This window comes from Ascaphus truei, chromosome 3, assembly GCF_040206685.1.
Source record: "Ascaphus truei isolate aAscTru1 chromosome 3, aAscTru1.hap1, whole genome shotgun sequence".
NCBI lineage: Eukaryota > Metazoa > Chordata > Amphibia > Anura > Ascaphidae > Ascaphus > Ascaphus truei.
In genome coordinates this window covers 245,166,862-245,182,867 of record NC_134485.1, presented here as the reverse complement: position 1 = coordinate 245,182,867, position 16,006 = coordinate 245,166,862, and the positions used below count along the sequence as shown (strand labels likewise).

General features: G+C 40.2%; 2 protein-coding genes across 4 annotated transcripts in view; both read right to left on the bottom strand.

The window, feature by feature from the left end:
- Positions 1-16,006, bottom strand: part of VWA3B (von Willebrand factor A domain containing 3B) — a 161,324-nt gene that overhangs the window by 120,199 nt on the left and 25,119 nt on the right. For all 3 annotated transcript variants that reach the window (XM_075590547.1, XM_075590548.1, XM_075590549.1), the window contains 3 exons: positions 14,671-14,781; positions 14,019-14,215; positions 12,538-12,692 (listed from right to left, as the gene is read on the bottom strand). In XM_075590547.1, the coding sequence (XP_075446662.1) occupies positions 12,538-12,692; positions 14,019-14,215; positions 14,671-14,781 (463 nt within the window). The remainder of the gene's footprint in view (positions 1-12,537; positions 12,693-14,018; positions 14,216-14,670; positions 14,782-16,006) is intronic.
- On the bottom strand, positions 2,053-5,474 carry LOC142491042 (uncharacterized). The gene is made up of 3 exons (XM_075593378.1): positions 4,939-5,474; positions 3,466-3,543; positions 2,053-3,100 (listed from the first exon to the last, which is right to left on the bottom strand). Exons 1-3 carry the CDS (start codon positions 5,213-5,215, stop codon positions 2,061-2,063), a joined length of 1,395 nt encoding a protein of 464 aa, XP_075449493.1. The 5' UTR covers positions 5,216-5,474; the 3' UTR covers positions 2,053-2,060.

Below are 16,006 nucleotides of genomic sequence, written 5' to 3'. Positions count from 1 at the left end.
CTCCATGAAGCGCTCATAGGAATCGCCACTGCTTTCTTCAAACAATTGGTCGGGAGGTATGTTCATTTCTTCGGTACCCATTCCAATGCATTTTCAGCTGAAAGGCTTGGTACAGAATCATAGTAGTTATGTTCATGTACAATGTGGGTTTCAGGAATGGAGGGTGCAGATATTGCAGCAGCTATCGATTCACACGGAACAGTAGTAGCGGATCCATTGCTATTGGCATTAGGAATAAATATGCCTTTAACCACAATATATGTGCCTTCTTTCACGGTGAAATGTTTTTCTTTGGCAATCTTCCAGAAACCATAGTTGTGTTCTAGCTTATCCTGCACACGTTCAAAAAAGTCATTTGTTGATAAAGTGAATCTTATTGATGAATTAAAATTGCGCGCATGCCGACGGTTTTGGTAATAAGGATATTTTGCTCGAATCAAATCATAGATTTGGCGTGTGCTTGCTTGATGTCCGCAAGTTGATAAAATAGCTTCTGAAATCATGTATTTATAACCTAAATTCGGATTCATAATTGTCACCAATTCATCAGCCATTGCAGAGTAGCACAAAAGATGTGTGCAGGTATCTGTTCTTTGCTCATCAAAATGAAACTGCTCAGTGGCTAACAAATTGCTGTGTTTCCTTTTCAAGGTCAACAAAAGTATAAACTGTAACTCCTTATTTCAAACGCCAATTGGATTTCTAGTTATAATTGCTTGAACATTTGTGGTTAGTGATAGCCGCATGTGGGACAAACATGTATCCTTTTTTTATCTCGTTTTTGAAAACATTTGTACACTTTTCATTCAGTAACATTGAGTTTTCTTGCAAAATAACAAAGAGCACTGTGTGAAAATAGTGCTTAGACAGCCATATCAGTAAATACACACACCTGCAAAATGAAATGTTATTTTCCCACATACATTTCTGTGTGTATTTGAAAGTCTGGTTAAGTCCCTGTCTGCATGAGTTTAAATACGTGTGTATCTATATATATATATAAATATATCTATCTCATAAATATATATATATATATATAAAGTGTATATTGTACTATATGTATATTGTGTGTATGTGTATGTGTATGTGTATATGTATATATATATATATATATTATATATTATATATAAAAAAATATTTTTTTTTTTTTATATATATATATATATATTATATATATATATATATATATATATATATATATATATATATATATATATATATATATATATATATAAAGTAATTTTTTTTTTTTTTTTTAAATATTGCTGGAGTACACACAACATATTGATGGCAGTAAGTAGGCCTTGTATGAAACCTATTTAAATGGTGATAAACATGAGTGAATTAAGTAATAAACATTTGTTTGCGCCCAATAATGTTAGAGGCTCACACTTAGTATAGTTGTCAAACATTAGGCCTGTATTATTAAAATACTGTGTTTTCACAAGGAAGCATGAAGTGTATGTTTTTTGTAAATACATCTATACCAGTTTAGATAGCACTATATATATACACACACACACACACACACACACAGTGTGTGTCTGTGTGTGTGTGTGTGCATATATCAATACATACTACATATATATTAGTATCAATTCAGAGATGTTCTTGAAACAAGAACACATAAATGATTAAAGGACAACATTACAATGGCCAGCAAAGGTAAGTAATATTTAACACAAAATCCTGCTGTACACGTACAAGAAAGATGTTTGCAGTTAAATAGGTGCTTTTATAATTGCATGAAAATAATATGCACATGCAATGATTACATCAATTAACACACCCAAATGCAATGTTTTGCTGCTAAGTCAATGGCAGCTTCTCTAAACTTAGCAACTGGCTCCTGGTGGACCATTACTGAACAGACGATTAAAACATAAATATTTATAACACTATTCATTAATTAGGAGTGTTAACATTTCCAAAACTTCACGTGTACAAGAACATACTTGAAAGTTTGGAAACAACACAGTCTTCAGCATACATACAATAGTAATTAGATAATCTGAAGTCAACAAAACAAGGCCAAAGACATATTTTCTGAATTATAACATTTATTTTTTTTGTTCCTTTTGCGAGCGAGTAACAGGCCTGATTGTTGTCTCTTGAATTTTCCTTTTTCTTTTGCCACCAACTTTAGGCACAACAGAGCCACTTTGACTGGCCTCTGGCACTTCACGGGCAGGGCTTGTGGCCAGTGACTCACCTACAGGGCTTTTGGGCAGTGACTGTTCACCTACGGGGCTTGTGGCCAGTGACTCACCTACAGGGCTTTTGGGCAGTGATTCACCTACAGGGCTTTTGGGCAGTGATTCACCTACAGGGCTTTTGGGCAGCGATTCACCTACAGGGCTTTTGGCCAGTGACTCACCTACAGGGCTTTTGGGTAGTGACTGTTCACGGACAGGGCTTGTGCCCACTGACACATGTGAGCAAGTTGGTAGACACTGCACAAGTGATGGTTGGTCTGTTTCATGTGTGTCTTTTGTTGTTTTTGACCAAAAACTGGTCAGTAGTAACTGCTTGTGTTTTGTTTTTGTGGGCTCCTTTGTAGGTGTCTGCTGCTGAATTTGTACAGATGGCAGCGGTAGGATGTCATCAGGAACCTGCCCAGCAATGTCTGCTACTTGACCGGTAACATTTGGGCCTGGTGAATGAATATCAGATGAATGTGGTGAAAACTGACCTGCATGAACAGATCCTGGCTGGGAGGTGTTGAATTGTGGTACATTAGTCATTCTCCAGTAATTAGCTTGTGTTTGCTGAACAACTAATGCTTCGAATGAGGTGTTGATTTTTTGCAACTGTTTCGGCACTTCAATGAAGACTCTGTGGAGATGTGCCAATTGTGAAACTGTTTCTTCCTGCAGTGCAATCATCCTTTCCAGCACTGTCATGAAGTCAGAATGGCGACGATTTTCTGCTTCCACAATTTTTCCCTCAGAAGCTACAATTGCATCGTATGTCGTATTTGCTGGACGATTTGCCGGTAAAACAGTTTCAATTGGAACGTCTTCATGGTCACTTGCTTCTATTTGTGTGTCTATGGCGGTGGCGTCATCATCATCATCATCATAATCCTCTTCATCATGTTCTACAAATAAATGTACAAATTATTAAATGTCATGTTAATCTCTGCTGTGTTACTATGTAATTGTACTGTGTCATAAGTAACAACTAACATGTTTCCATACGTTTTATAACCTCACATTAAAAACTACCTTGACTTAAGAATAATGTTTGGACTCAGTATGAAATATGAGTGAATGAAAACTTGCTGTAAACTCATAACTCCTACATGATAGTTAACATCACTAACACAATACAAGTTGACTTACACTTCATTTTCACTGACACTAAGTAATCCTATTTAAAGAAGATGTGCAAAACAAATAATGAACATGACAACATAACATATAGAAGAGCACATATTATATGGCCACCAACTGATACACTCACCTTCTAGGTGTGTTGAGCTGGCTGACCCAGGTGAAGACACTTGTTCAGTCTCAGGTGACACATGTCCTTCGGGGGCAACTATATATAACAATAACATAAGTTTTACATTTACATGTGTAAATATTGAACAAACAGTTATTGTATGTTCTGTATTTATGAGTACCTAACAGCATCATTTCCTTAACCCAAAATGTGTGTGTGAAAGTGAACATAAATAGTTGTAATAACAATGTACATGCCTGTGTACTTAGAAGTTTTGAGTTCCCTAACATACAACATACTATGGTTCTGCAGTAATGCGTGAGGATAAATAGATTAAATTTGTACATAAAAATCATATGTTGTGTAGTGATATCAGTATCATAATGTACATAACTATCATGAGATGACCATTCACAATGGTTATCATGAAGGTGGTCATATTGCAAAAAGTGTTGTTTTTGGTAGAGGATATGTGTGGTACATTAATATAAGATGTGGCACACATGAATGTGGCTGTGACTAAACAAGACAACACATGCAGTGTGTGATAATGTGTCGTTGATAGTAGTTCAACTATAGATATGAGTGAACTAATGTGTGACGTACGGTTTGATAAGTAATGAGTTGTTGGGGCATTTAGTAGCTAAAGTGAAGCTTTCAAATGAGTGTGATTAACTTCAGTTGTGCTAGTCAGGTTGTAAGAACGGTATTCCCTTCCCCAAAAAGCCTAATCAGCCACACCTTTCAATTACTTGAAACAGGTGAAAATGGTGTGAACTAAGTTGCCCCTAAAATGAGGCTGTAATTAGTGTGTGTGCTGAACCCCACCCCCTCTGTTGAAGTGTATGCTGTGATGAGATATTAATTGCAGCTGCTTTAACACAATGGTAGATGAGCTAAATAGTCGTGTGCAGTTTTTAAGTTATGAAAACAATGACATAAAATATGATACGTGTGCCTCATTATGCTGTCTGTATATGACTTAAATCAAAAATGGACCTTTTCATTAACAACTATAGATGTGTTAGTGCAAGTGATGTTTGTAGGCCGTTGCATGCAATATATTTGATGCATGCTTAAAATAGGCAGTAATGTCATGTTTGTCGGAGTAAAATAAATAAAATACACAATAATATTCTACATATTTCTGTTCTGTACCTGTAGCTAGTAATAATTTCTCATTAACATGTGTTACACATGTGTACTACCCTGTTGTTCCCCATCTTCGCCCACCATCAATTGCTTCCACTGCAGCAATGCATTTTGGGAATTCACATGTAAATGAGCACGCAATGGCACGTGCTATATTAGTTACTGCTTTTAGTAGGACTACAACATATATGTCTATTTTGAGATATATATATATACAGAATCAGACATATACATATATAGATGCAGGTATGCTTATATTGTGAAGACAGTATAAAAAGCAGTGTAACTATGCAAAATAACTGTAAGCAACGACACGCCTAGTACAGTAATATTTCTCACCTGGTGGAAATTGTGAGGGGTAAATTCCTATATCACGGTCACCAGGTAAGCCTTCCACGACGACGGGAAGTAATTTTGCCCGAAGCAGCTCCTCCAATGGACTTAATATGAGACGTTGTGGTGTGGGCCCACCTCCAGTGCCAGTAGCATGCACGCGTTGGTGTTGTATTTTCTTTTTCAATTTGGACCTAATATCATCAAATCTCTTGTGACAATTCCGCTTGTCCCTCACATGATTCCCACACGCATTGACACCAATGACTATTGTGTCCCACATTTCTTTTCTGCTTGCTGAACTTGTCCGCCCTTGAAAAACATATAAAATATATGAGGTAAATTAATAATAATATAAGCACCAGTTTCCTACACTGCTAGCTGTTCCAAGAGATAGCAAACATGCTGTTTTATGTATAATATGTGAAGCACATGAGCATTCACTACTAAACCTATACATGTAAGCAAGGTTGCATTCATATTGTATGCAGTTATGGCAAATTGACCGCCTGTGTTTAGTTGTCCTTGTAAGGCATGATAAAAAGCTGTGTTTCCAGACTAATTAACATAGAAAGATATTGTGAAGCCATATTTGCATATGAACAAAACTCAGATGACCTAGGATCACATGTATTTGAATAATAAATGTAAATGTACACTTACCTAGTAAATGTCCATATATACTGTCATAGTGCTCCAGAATGCCAGTGACAAGAGCTGTATTTTCCTGGTCATTGAAGCGAGGATTACGTGGCTTCTCCACACGTTTCTTCCGAGCAGGTTTAGGGTCAGAGCTTGGCTGGTGCTGACTGGACTCTCCTTCTTCCAATGGAAGAGCCTCCAAAAGCTGCCCACCAGCAAGCACGCCACCACCATCCACCCCATCAGCAACTGCGCCACCAGCAGCACTCCCAGCACCAGCACTCCCACTCCTAGCACCAGCACTCACACTCCTAGCACCAGCACTCACACTCCTAGCACCAGCACTCCCAGCACCAGCACTCCCACTCCCAGCAACAGCACTCCCACTCCCAGCACCAGCACTCCCACTCCCAGCAACAGCACTCCCACTCCCAGCAACAGCACTCCCACTCCCAGCAACAGCACTCCCACTCCCAGCAACACCACTCGCAGCACCAGCACTCCCACTCCCTGCAACACCACTCTCACTCTCAGCAACATCACTCCCCTGAACAGTACGTTCACTCCGACGCGTACTCCCACGAGTAGCACTCCCACTCCCACCAGCATCACTCTTCCCACGCTTTGCGGGCATACTTCCAGCACTCACAAAAAACAGACAAGAAATGTACAGCCAATCACACGAAACACTTCCACATATAAAACAAGACAAAGATGTAAACAAAACAACAATGGACAAAGCTCACCCAATACACAACAAGTCTCTCAGTCAATATGCAAATGTTCAAACAGCCAGCTCTGTGCGTCTCTCTCTCTCTCACTCCCAACAACACAGAGAATGAATAGCAGTACACGTTGCCTTTAAATATGGCGCGCAATCCAAAACATGCTTGTTTCGCCTGATTCAGCAAGATTTGTGATTGGGCAACCTAACAGCACCCCGCCACGCACGCCGATACACCTGTGTGTGATCGGCTAATCATCGCGAGAGTGGGCGGATTTGTTTTCGGGTTGATTTTGAATGTATTCGGCACTTACTGCATACGGAGAGGAAAAAACGCCAATAACATGACTAATCGGTAAGATTGACGATTTCACATAATCGACGCTTACTGCATGAGGCCCTAACTCCCAAGCCAATTTGATCTACACCTAACCAAAGATGGGTCCCCCCACCAAGCAACACCCGAGGCCACAGGTTGATTTGACTATTTCTCAGTCTATTGAAAGGAATACAAAGATAAGGCCCAGTTGGATCTGACTGAAGTTGACGTGGCTCACCCAGAAAGTGTGTTATCCTAAGTTTAGCATAGTGCTTCAGCTTCCTGACACCTCATGGAAATCTGCTTACAAGATATCAGCAAAGAGCATTTGTACCTCAACATTGCATAACACGATATTAATTATGTTTTTCCTGTTTTGTTTGTAATGATAATTGCCTCTAACAGGCCTATGCACTTAAGCCAAGTTTAACATTCCCACTTCACTGAAGGTTTTAAGTTGGTGATGTATAAACCGGAAAATCCAACGAGACGAGGCGACAGCCAAACGAGCCACTCTGACGCGTTTCGCATGGTACACGTGCTTTGTCAAAGAGTACATATGTATAAATCGGGTTCAAACCTTCGCTACCCCCTCCCCCCTTCCCCCAAGTTCAATACTCATAAGGCACACCGTCATGACGTCCACCCTACACTACACATTATAAAGTCCCTGGTGGGGTATTGGTGGTTAGTACATATTGTAATGTTTATTGGGGGCAGAGGGGGTGAGTGAAGGGCCAAGTACCCACTTCACTCACCCCCTCTGCCTTCAATAAACCTGCTATTGTGCCTTAACCCCTTCATTGCCTTAGCGGCTATCCACTAAGGTAATGAAGCTGCTTTAATGTAATTTTTATTAATAGTGTCTGGGAGCAGGGGGTCTCCTGAGCTGAACAGTTTTGATTTCTGCTTCAGCGACCCCTTGCTTCCCCTAGCAACTGTGTATCCATGTTATAGCTGCCAATTGCCTCAAAGTAGAAGTTGAAAGGACTAACTAGAGGCACATGGCAACATTATTTTTCTATGCTAATTTGTTGCAATGTTGCAGCTTAATCCTAAATATAGTAACTATCTTGTCCCTTGGCTCATTTCAATTTTAAATCATTTCATTTAGTAAATAATAGAGACAGAGATGGTATTCGGTGCCTAAACACCCGTCTCTTTGCCCCGTGTAAGAGTCATGCTCGTCACGTCACAGAAGATGTCACTGTAACCCGACACGCGTTTCACTCCTGACTTCTTCTGATTGTACGCTATACATTATGGGAATAAAGATGCCAGTGTCTGGAGGCGTTCAGGGCATGGGAGTGCCTGAAAAAACAAGCATCTTACAATGACGGTCAGCAGGGGGGACACAAGATCATCACTGTCTATGTGCTTTTTACCAACACTGCTCTTGCAAGTAGATATTTGTTGTTTTTAATGTACTTAGGTTAAATAAAGGGTAATACACCAGAGGAAGCATTTTTTTGTGTGCTTTCCCACCCTTCCTTTAGAACTACACAGGAGCTGTAGGATAATTACTCTCAAGGAATGCGCGCCATACACTCAAATCGCATTTGCCACCCCTCCCTCCTTGGAGATGTGAATTGTCTTACATTCATGGGCATTTACCATCTTAGATGCCCAGCCAGAGGGGGCGAGACTGATAAAATGTTACTCTGCATCGAAGCAGAATGGATATATAAATTAAAGACACGGAGTCCAATGGTCTTAACGAGGGGTTTACATTTACACATTTCTACCCCTTTCTACTGTTTATACGGTTCCATCCCATTCACCCTTCTCCAGGAGTCTCCTATATGTACTATCAATACCCTTGTTATACCTTTAAGGCAAGGGTGCGCAAACTTTTCAGTCTGTGCCCTCCCTGCCTGTGGTTGTTCCTCAAGTGATAGGGTTTAGTCAGTGGGATATAAGCTAGCAAGTGGTCAGGTTCTGTCACCCTCCTCTACCAGTTCACTGGGTTTACTTATAGCCTGTGTGTGCATATCTGGGCTTTTCATCAAGAACTGTGTAATAGCTGCCTGCCTCATTTAAGCAGCCTTCACTCCAGCTACCATATCAGGCATGCACTGATACTAATTAGCAACTTAGTGATACATGTAAACCTGTCACATGGTATGCTTTGTAGAGGTTGTCTTACTTATTTATCTGCTACACTGTGGCTGACCTACTTATGTGACTAATTGTATCCTATCAGTATCTATTCTCTGCACTATTCAATAACCAAGACCTGGCTGCTTGCTTTCTTTAACAAAAGACAGATACCCAATGCTATATCCAATGTGACAAAATACAGTTAAATACTTCAATGTTAGTATACTCATGAATAAGGGTAATTTAGTTTAACCTTTTGGCCAAAGCATTATAAGCCTGCAGCCACGTCACAGCATGACCAATATGCAGGTCCTAACACTACCTGTGAACATTCTCATTTACCTCTGCAGTGGAGGGAGAATGGCCTCAGTGTACTCTTTGTATCCCCCTGAGGAAGGTCCCATTTTGGAGGACCGAAACGTTGGGTTTCTTGTTGTACCACTATTTTCACTAATACACTTTGTGAAGTTTTCTACAATTGAGTGCTGTCTCTTGCTTTACCAGACCTCGGAACGGTAACGTATGTCTATATTATCCATACGGGACAAGCACCTACAACCTATCAGCACCTATGGAGTGCCAACTGGTCTATTTGACTATATATATATATATATATATATATATATATATATATATATATATATATATAAACCATAATACTGAGTTAAGTTATGGTGAGTAAAAAAAGTGACAAAAACCTTCCACAGGAAAGCAAATATGCAAATATAACTGTATGCTCATCTGCATGTCTCAGGCAGGTCTGCAACCCCGCCTTTCCCCATTATCATCCAGCATACAGCACTTCCACTGCAGCAAGGGATTCTGGGAAATGACATGCAAATGAGCACACAGTGTCACTTCTTGCCTCAATAACCATTTTTAACATGGTTCCCTATAGGCTTAAGCTTGCTGCATGGTCACAGCTTTGAGCACAGCCAGGGTTAAGGTGCATACCCAGAAAACCCACCCACAGACAGCTGTTTCGACCACCTATCCCATAGCCTCTCTTGGATTCCCAGTAGAATCAACCCCACACTGATGAGACCCATCAAGTCGAAACAGCTGTCTGTGGGTGGTTTTCTGGGTATGCACCTTAACCCTGGCTGTGCTCAAAGCTGTGACCATGCAGCAAGCTTAAGCCTATAGGGAACCATGTTAAAAATGGTTATTGAGGCAAAAAGTGACACTGTGTGCTCATTTGCATGTCATTTCCCAGAATCCCTTGCTGCAGTGGAAGTGCTGTATGCTGGGTGATAATGGGGAAAGGCAGGGTTGCAGACCTGCCTGAGACATGCAGATGAGCATACGGTGATATTTGCATCTATATATATATATATATATATATATATATACAAAAAGAAGACAGAGAGCGCACGCCCCATAGTGTAATCCTGTACATTTAATGATGGGAAGGGGTTGGTGGGGGGATTAAAAACACTTACAAAGTATAAGTGAATAACAAGCAATTTGTGACAAAATTATCACCACCGCTGCAGGAACCGTCCCGTGACGTGTTGTCAATCCAACTGGAACCTTTGAGCAATGCACCCGACAGCGTCTGTCCTTAGCGTGATCAAATGAAGTCCTCCACGCAGTGTGGCATCTGAGTTGGCCTCAATACAGCTCCTACACGCTCCGGCCGTAAAGCATGTAGGCAACGTGATGACGTAATGTCGTAAAGTACGTCCCTGACGCGTTTCGTCACAATAATGCAACTTTATCAAAGGGATTGTATCATATATATATGATGCGGTGGGTTCTGGTGTTAGAGCTTGCTGGAATTGTGTGTTGCCTGCTTTATACAGCAGTCCTATGTCAACAACCATACCAGGTGTGTACTGATTTGGGCAGCATTACTGAGGCTGCACTATTTATGTATATAGCCATTAAAACTGAGGTTATCCAATTCTCTCATGATACACCGTATCTTACTCCCTCATATCATGTGCATTAATACCACAGTGCTACTCCCTCTGCCAACTCAATTTTAACTAGTTATTATTGATTGGGATTTCTTACAGAGACTCCTATCTCCAATTAACCTGTGCATAGGTGGCTACACCATATTGCTGTGCACAGCCCCATCCATTGAGGTAACACATGTTTGCACCATATATCATAAACATGTCTTCAGCACCTACTAATTAGGGTGTTTGTTGCCACATTAACCCTTGTACTTGATGGTACCACTATGCATGTATATATGCAGAGTATATAGCTTATATACCTTTAAGCTACTTCAGGTATTTTCACTCCCTGTTGGGTATTGATATTGTCCGTGCATGTATCAATACTAGCCTGGTGTCCTGCTATCAAGTATACACTCCAAGCCGGGAGCTTACATCCCTATTAGGGCATTATTATTTTGCTTGACTCATCAGTGCAACACACGCACCTATTTTGAGACTGCTGAGGTTTTTGTCAGCTCCCTGACCTCCCTGTCCCACTATATTATTTTTTAATTACTGTTTATACCTGTGATGCATGCTTTATTAGTTTGTTATTAAAGGTTATGTTTTAATCAGATGTTGTGCAACGAAGTGAATTCTTTGTGAGTGCACATCTATGTGTGCCCTCTATTTTGCTATTATTTATTGCTATTTATATTGATATATTGCTATTTATCTATTATTTATTCACTCCCAATTCACAGTTTTTGCACCCACTAGTCTATCACTAGGACCACTCATCAAATACCTTGGTCTACTAGTGCCGCAATCTAGTTGATCATCATCAATTCCCTTCCTCCATTTTAAGCCCTCTCCCCCTCCCCCCCCCCCCCCCACACACACACGTAGCCATGACTGTGGTTGAGATAGTGCCTTTTAAGTTGGTGTTTGGGCACCAATTTGGGCAGTGTGCCATGGAGGTTACTTGATATTGTATAGTCAATGTATACACTGACACCGAGAATAACCTGACTGCACTATACACTAACACAAAGAAGTAGAAGTAGGAGGGGTGAGATGGGGGTAACAAATGTGGGGGAGAGGGAGTTACACATGGGGTGAAGGGGTGACAGGGGGGAGCAGTGGGTGACAGAGGAGGATACAGGAGCAGTGGGTAATGGTAGGGCAGTGGGTGACAGAGGAAGATACAGGAGCAGTGGGTAATGGTAGGGCAGTGGGTGACAGAGGAGGATACAGGACCAGTGGGTAATGGTAGGGCAGTGGGTGACCGAGGAGGATACAGGAGCAGTGGGTTATGGTAGGGCAGTGGGTGACAGAGGAGGATACAGGAGCAGTGGGTTATGGTAGGGCAGTGGGTGATGCTATATACCAAAGCACTGGATGGCGCTCTAACACTCCCAAGATCGTTTTATGGCCTCCTGCATCGCTCACTTGGGTTTGGAAGAAGACAGTGGGTGATGCTCCCTACCTTCTCCAAGCTTGCTTGTTCTCTGCAGCCGCTGCTGCGTCCTCCTCCTCCTACCATCTTGCTCCATGCGAGCTCTCACTCATGTGCTGGCATTGCGTCTATGAGGCTGCCCAGCGTGGGAGTGAGAAACTCCATCCTGGCCGGCCAGGGCTACAATTAGGCCCCAGATTTTTTAGTCAGGCACTTGGTGTTTTAGAGTGGGCCTTGCCTGTTATGGCCCTTCCTGACTACACCATGTATGCATATATACAAGTCTGCATTTGTTAGGATTACCAGTAATTTACTAAGTTTACCACTTGCAATCTCATGGCGACATGCGGTTTGTTATATTGCAGTGCAGCCCCTTCTAGCGCCTGAGAAGTCAGGCGTAAACAAATGAACATAAACAAAGCTCTTACTCCTGGAAAAATGATGGATACAAAACATAATGATACAAACTAACCTTCTATCCATCTGCTCTAGAGCAGTCTTCATTGTTTCTTCATACCCCCTGCACTTCTCCTTGGTGATATACACGTGCACCACGGAGCCATCTTTCCAGTGTGCATGTACAAATCTATCACAGTACTTAGCATTGATCAGTTTCATCTTCTTTTCCTGCAGTCAAGTTTACAGGGCCTCTTAGTTGTATTTAACGTCAGCAAGACAGAAAACATTTTTCTTCTGCAAATGACATTTACATTCTGTGTAATCGTTATAACATGGGCACTTTAAGGCAGCAATCTGTGCTGCCCCTTTTTGTTTACAGCATGGGAACTGGAGACCAACAGAGATATTTTCAGCTCCGGTGACATCACATCGGTGATGTTACCAGTGTTGCAGGCCACCCAGGGGAAACAAAATGGGGGTTCAAATCTCACGAGTCCCGCAAGCCAACAGGAAGGTGCAATGTCATGGTTTGCTGCTTCATATTGGACAGCCTTTTAAATCTCTGCCAGCTGAAATAATTACCAGTGAAGTAATACTGGTAACTTCACTGGTAATTATCTTAGGAACCAGGTGAAAATAAGACAGTTCCGCTCTGGTTTCTAACCTGTAAAAATAAGTGAGGGTGGTTCAAATAGCGGGATTGCTGCTTTAATCTGTCCAGGTTCAGAGTAAACTGGTTGTAGATCAATCCTCATTGGATGGGCCAAGTAGCTGGGAATGACCTCAATCCCACAGGGGACCAAAGTAAACGAAGGACAGTGCAGTGTTAAAACCAACTAAACTGGGTGATTTATGCCTTTAAAAAAAGTCTGTTTGGTATGTTGACAAGTCATTTTAAATCATTTTTTTAAAATGTTCTGATGTAGAATGTTTGTAAATTGAACTTAAAGGTGGGGTTTTACCACCGTTAGCCTTGTCTTATCTCTCCCCTATCCTTTTCATCTCCCCTAACATTTTCATTCATTTAAAAAAAAAATACCTACACTTCTCTACTTTTCCTTAAGACTGTGTAAAGCACCTAGTTTTATTCCATCACATATATCACTGCCATTAGCTCACTGTGTTCTAGGAATGCCCCTTCAGAATGTATTAGCTGCAACAACGTCTACAACGTCTAAACCAGGGGCGCTCAACTCCACCCCCCTCCCCCTCCTCCACCCCCCACAAAACAGGTAAGGTTTTCAGGATATCCCAGCAGCTTCAGCACGAGTCACTCAATCAGTCAATACTTCAGTCAGTAGAGGCTGCGCCACCTGTGTTGAAGCTGGGATATCCTACGTATTACTAACCTGACCTGTTAGAGGCGGCGGCCCCAGGGACTGGAGTTGAGCAGCCTGGCTCTAAACTATGCCTAGAATTCCACTGAGTATATAACGTCTGTGCAAAGGCCAGGACACACGAATGTAGCATGTGTGCACATGTACATAAAGAATATAAATACTTTAATAGCCAATGCTTAGGAATACTGCCCATTGTTGCGGTTACTGCACTTACAGCATCAGTCTGCACTGACACATCTTCTGGCTTGGTTTTAATATCGACAACACCATCACTATGGCGGAAGGCGCAGTCCGCAAGGGCATCATAAAATTGTAGTTTTTGTGGTTTCAATCCGTATTTCTTTAGCCATTCCTTTGAGCTGACACAATCCTCCAGTTTCACCTCTAGCACGGGACAATTGCTGTTGTTTTCTATATAAAAACATAGATCATGCTAGCCATTTATTGATATATTCTCGATATAGATATATATAGTAATAAAGGAGGGGAAAGGAGTAGGTGGTATGATACCTTTTATTGGACCAACAAGTAGTATATATGTTACAAGCGTTCGAACCTCCCACGGCTACCCACAATTCTTTGCTGATGTATATATAGACAGACACATTACAATGTAACAAACATCTCCCACTGCAAATTGTCTTATAGAACAGAACAAGTTCATGTGATGAACAATTGTTAGCAGTAGTGAATCGCTGATAATGTTTTAGTTTGTAATAGATGAAATATTTTATTAAATATCCCAACATATTTTAAATCTGGATCTTAATTCCAGATGTGGTCTAAATCGGACCTAAAGTCTAGTGGGTGTCATCAAGATTGTATTATTCATGAATAACAGTGAAAACAGAAAAGAAAATAATTACCATCTTCAGGGTGATAACATGCCTTTAAAATATCCTGTATTTGTGTTAGTGTATTCTGGGCTTCGTCCAACTCCTTCCAAATCAAGTACTCATCTTCTCTCACATCAGCTTCTAGAAACAAGAGTATTTTACCAATAATATCATATAAACCGTGTTGCTCTTTAATATCTACAGTAGATGTTAATAGTTATAATCTGGAATAAAAATTATATTTGCAATGCAAAATGTCTTCGGAGGAAGAGTAATAGCTAAAGAAATATGTTTTTAAAAATAGGTTATTTTTAGACATGGCAGTCTATGTATGTTTATTAATAACAAATAGGAGGGAGCAATATAAAAAATTAAGATTTTTAATATTGAATATCAACAAGTGCACCAATTGCATCAGAGTGTATATACACAACTATAAAATACACATCTAAAAATAGCCTCCTGTTTGAAGTACTGTTTATCAAAACTGTGGTTTCTTTTTATGTAAATACTGGCTATTTGTAGATGTGTATTTTGCCATTGTGCATACACTCTGCATTATACATTATGCAATTGGTGCACTTGCTGATAAGCAAAACTAAATATCTTTTGCAGTAATGTAGACTTTTTTTTCCCTTTACTTTTTATTGCTCCCTCATATTTGTTATTGACATTTACATACAGTACTATACCCGAGTAGAGGCTTTTATAACGGTTACACATGTATAACTATATTAAGATACCTAGATACCAACTCCCACCGGCGCCCTGAAGCTGCTCCTATTATATATTTTTGATTATAACCGTCTTTGCAGTCTAATAATAATCTAAACTAGAAAAGCTCTACGTCTTTTTAAGATGTCATGACAATGAAGCAAAAATGGGGTTCATGTGCAGTGTCTTGGGTAGAACAGAGGTCTTGGTAATCAGGGCTCAGTGACAAAGATGTTTGCAGAAAATCATTATTGATCAAATTTTTAGTCCCAACAAGCAACATAAAGAAATAAAAAGATGACATGAATACAGGATTTCTCCAATGTAGAAAGTTACTGGAGTATTCCACAAGAAAACATAGGAATGCCAAAGCCATTGTTATCAAAAATATGTTTGTGCCAGTTAATGAAGACTTTAAATAAAAAGGGGGTTGTGTAGTTTTATTTTTATAAAAGGTGTTTTTTTCTTCTATTATGCTATTATAGTACATAATTTATATCTTTTATATTTTATTACACCCACTTTTAATTTAAATGTATAAATCACAAGGTGTAAAAAAAACTAGATTTTCAATTTCAGCTGACATGGTTGTGTGTGTTCACAAACAGACAATAATACAGTAGTACAGTACACAGAGGATCTAGACGTGTGT

What these genes read in the sequence shown, in the direction of transcription:
- LOC142491042 (XM_075593378.1), bottom strand. Translation starts at nt 5,215, where the DNA reads ATGTGGGACACAATAGTCATTGGTGTCAATGCGTGTGGGAATCATGTG. An exon ending in CCCCTCACAATTTCCACCAG is followed by an intron (nt 3,544 to 4,938) that starts GTGAGAAATATT and finishes TGTTATATATAG; the next exon opens with TTGCCCCCGAAGGACATGTG. An exon ending in CAGCTCAACACACCTAGAAG is followed by an intron (nt 3,101 to 3,465) that starts GTGAGTGTATCA and finishes ATTTATTTGTAG; the next exon opens with AACATGATGAAGAGGATTAT.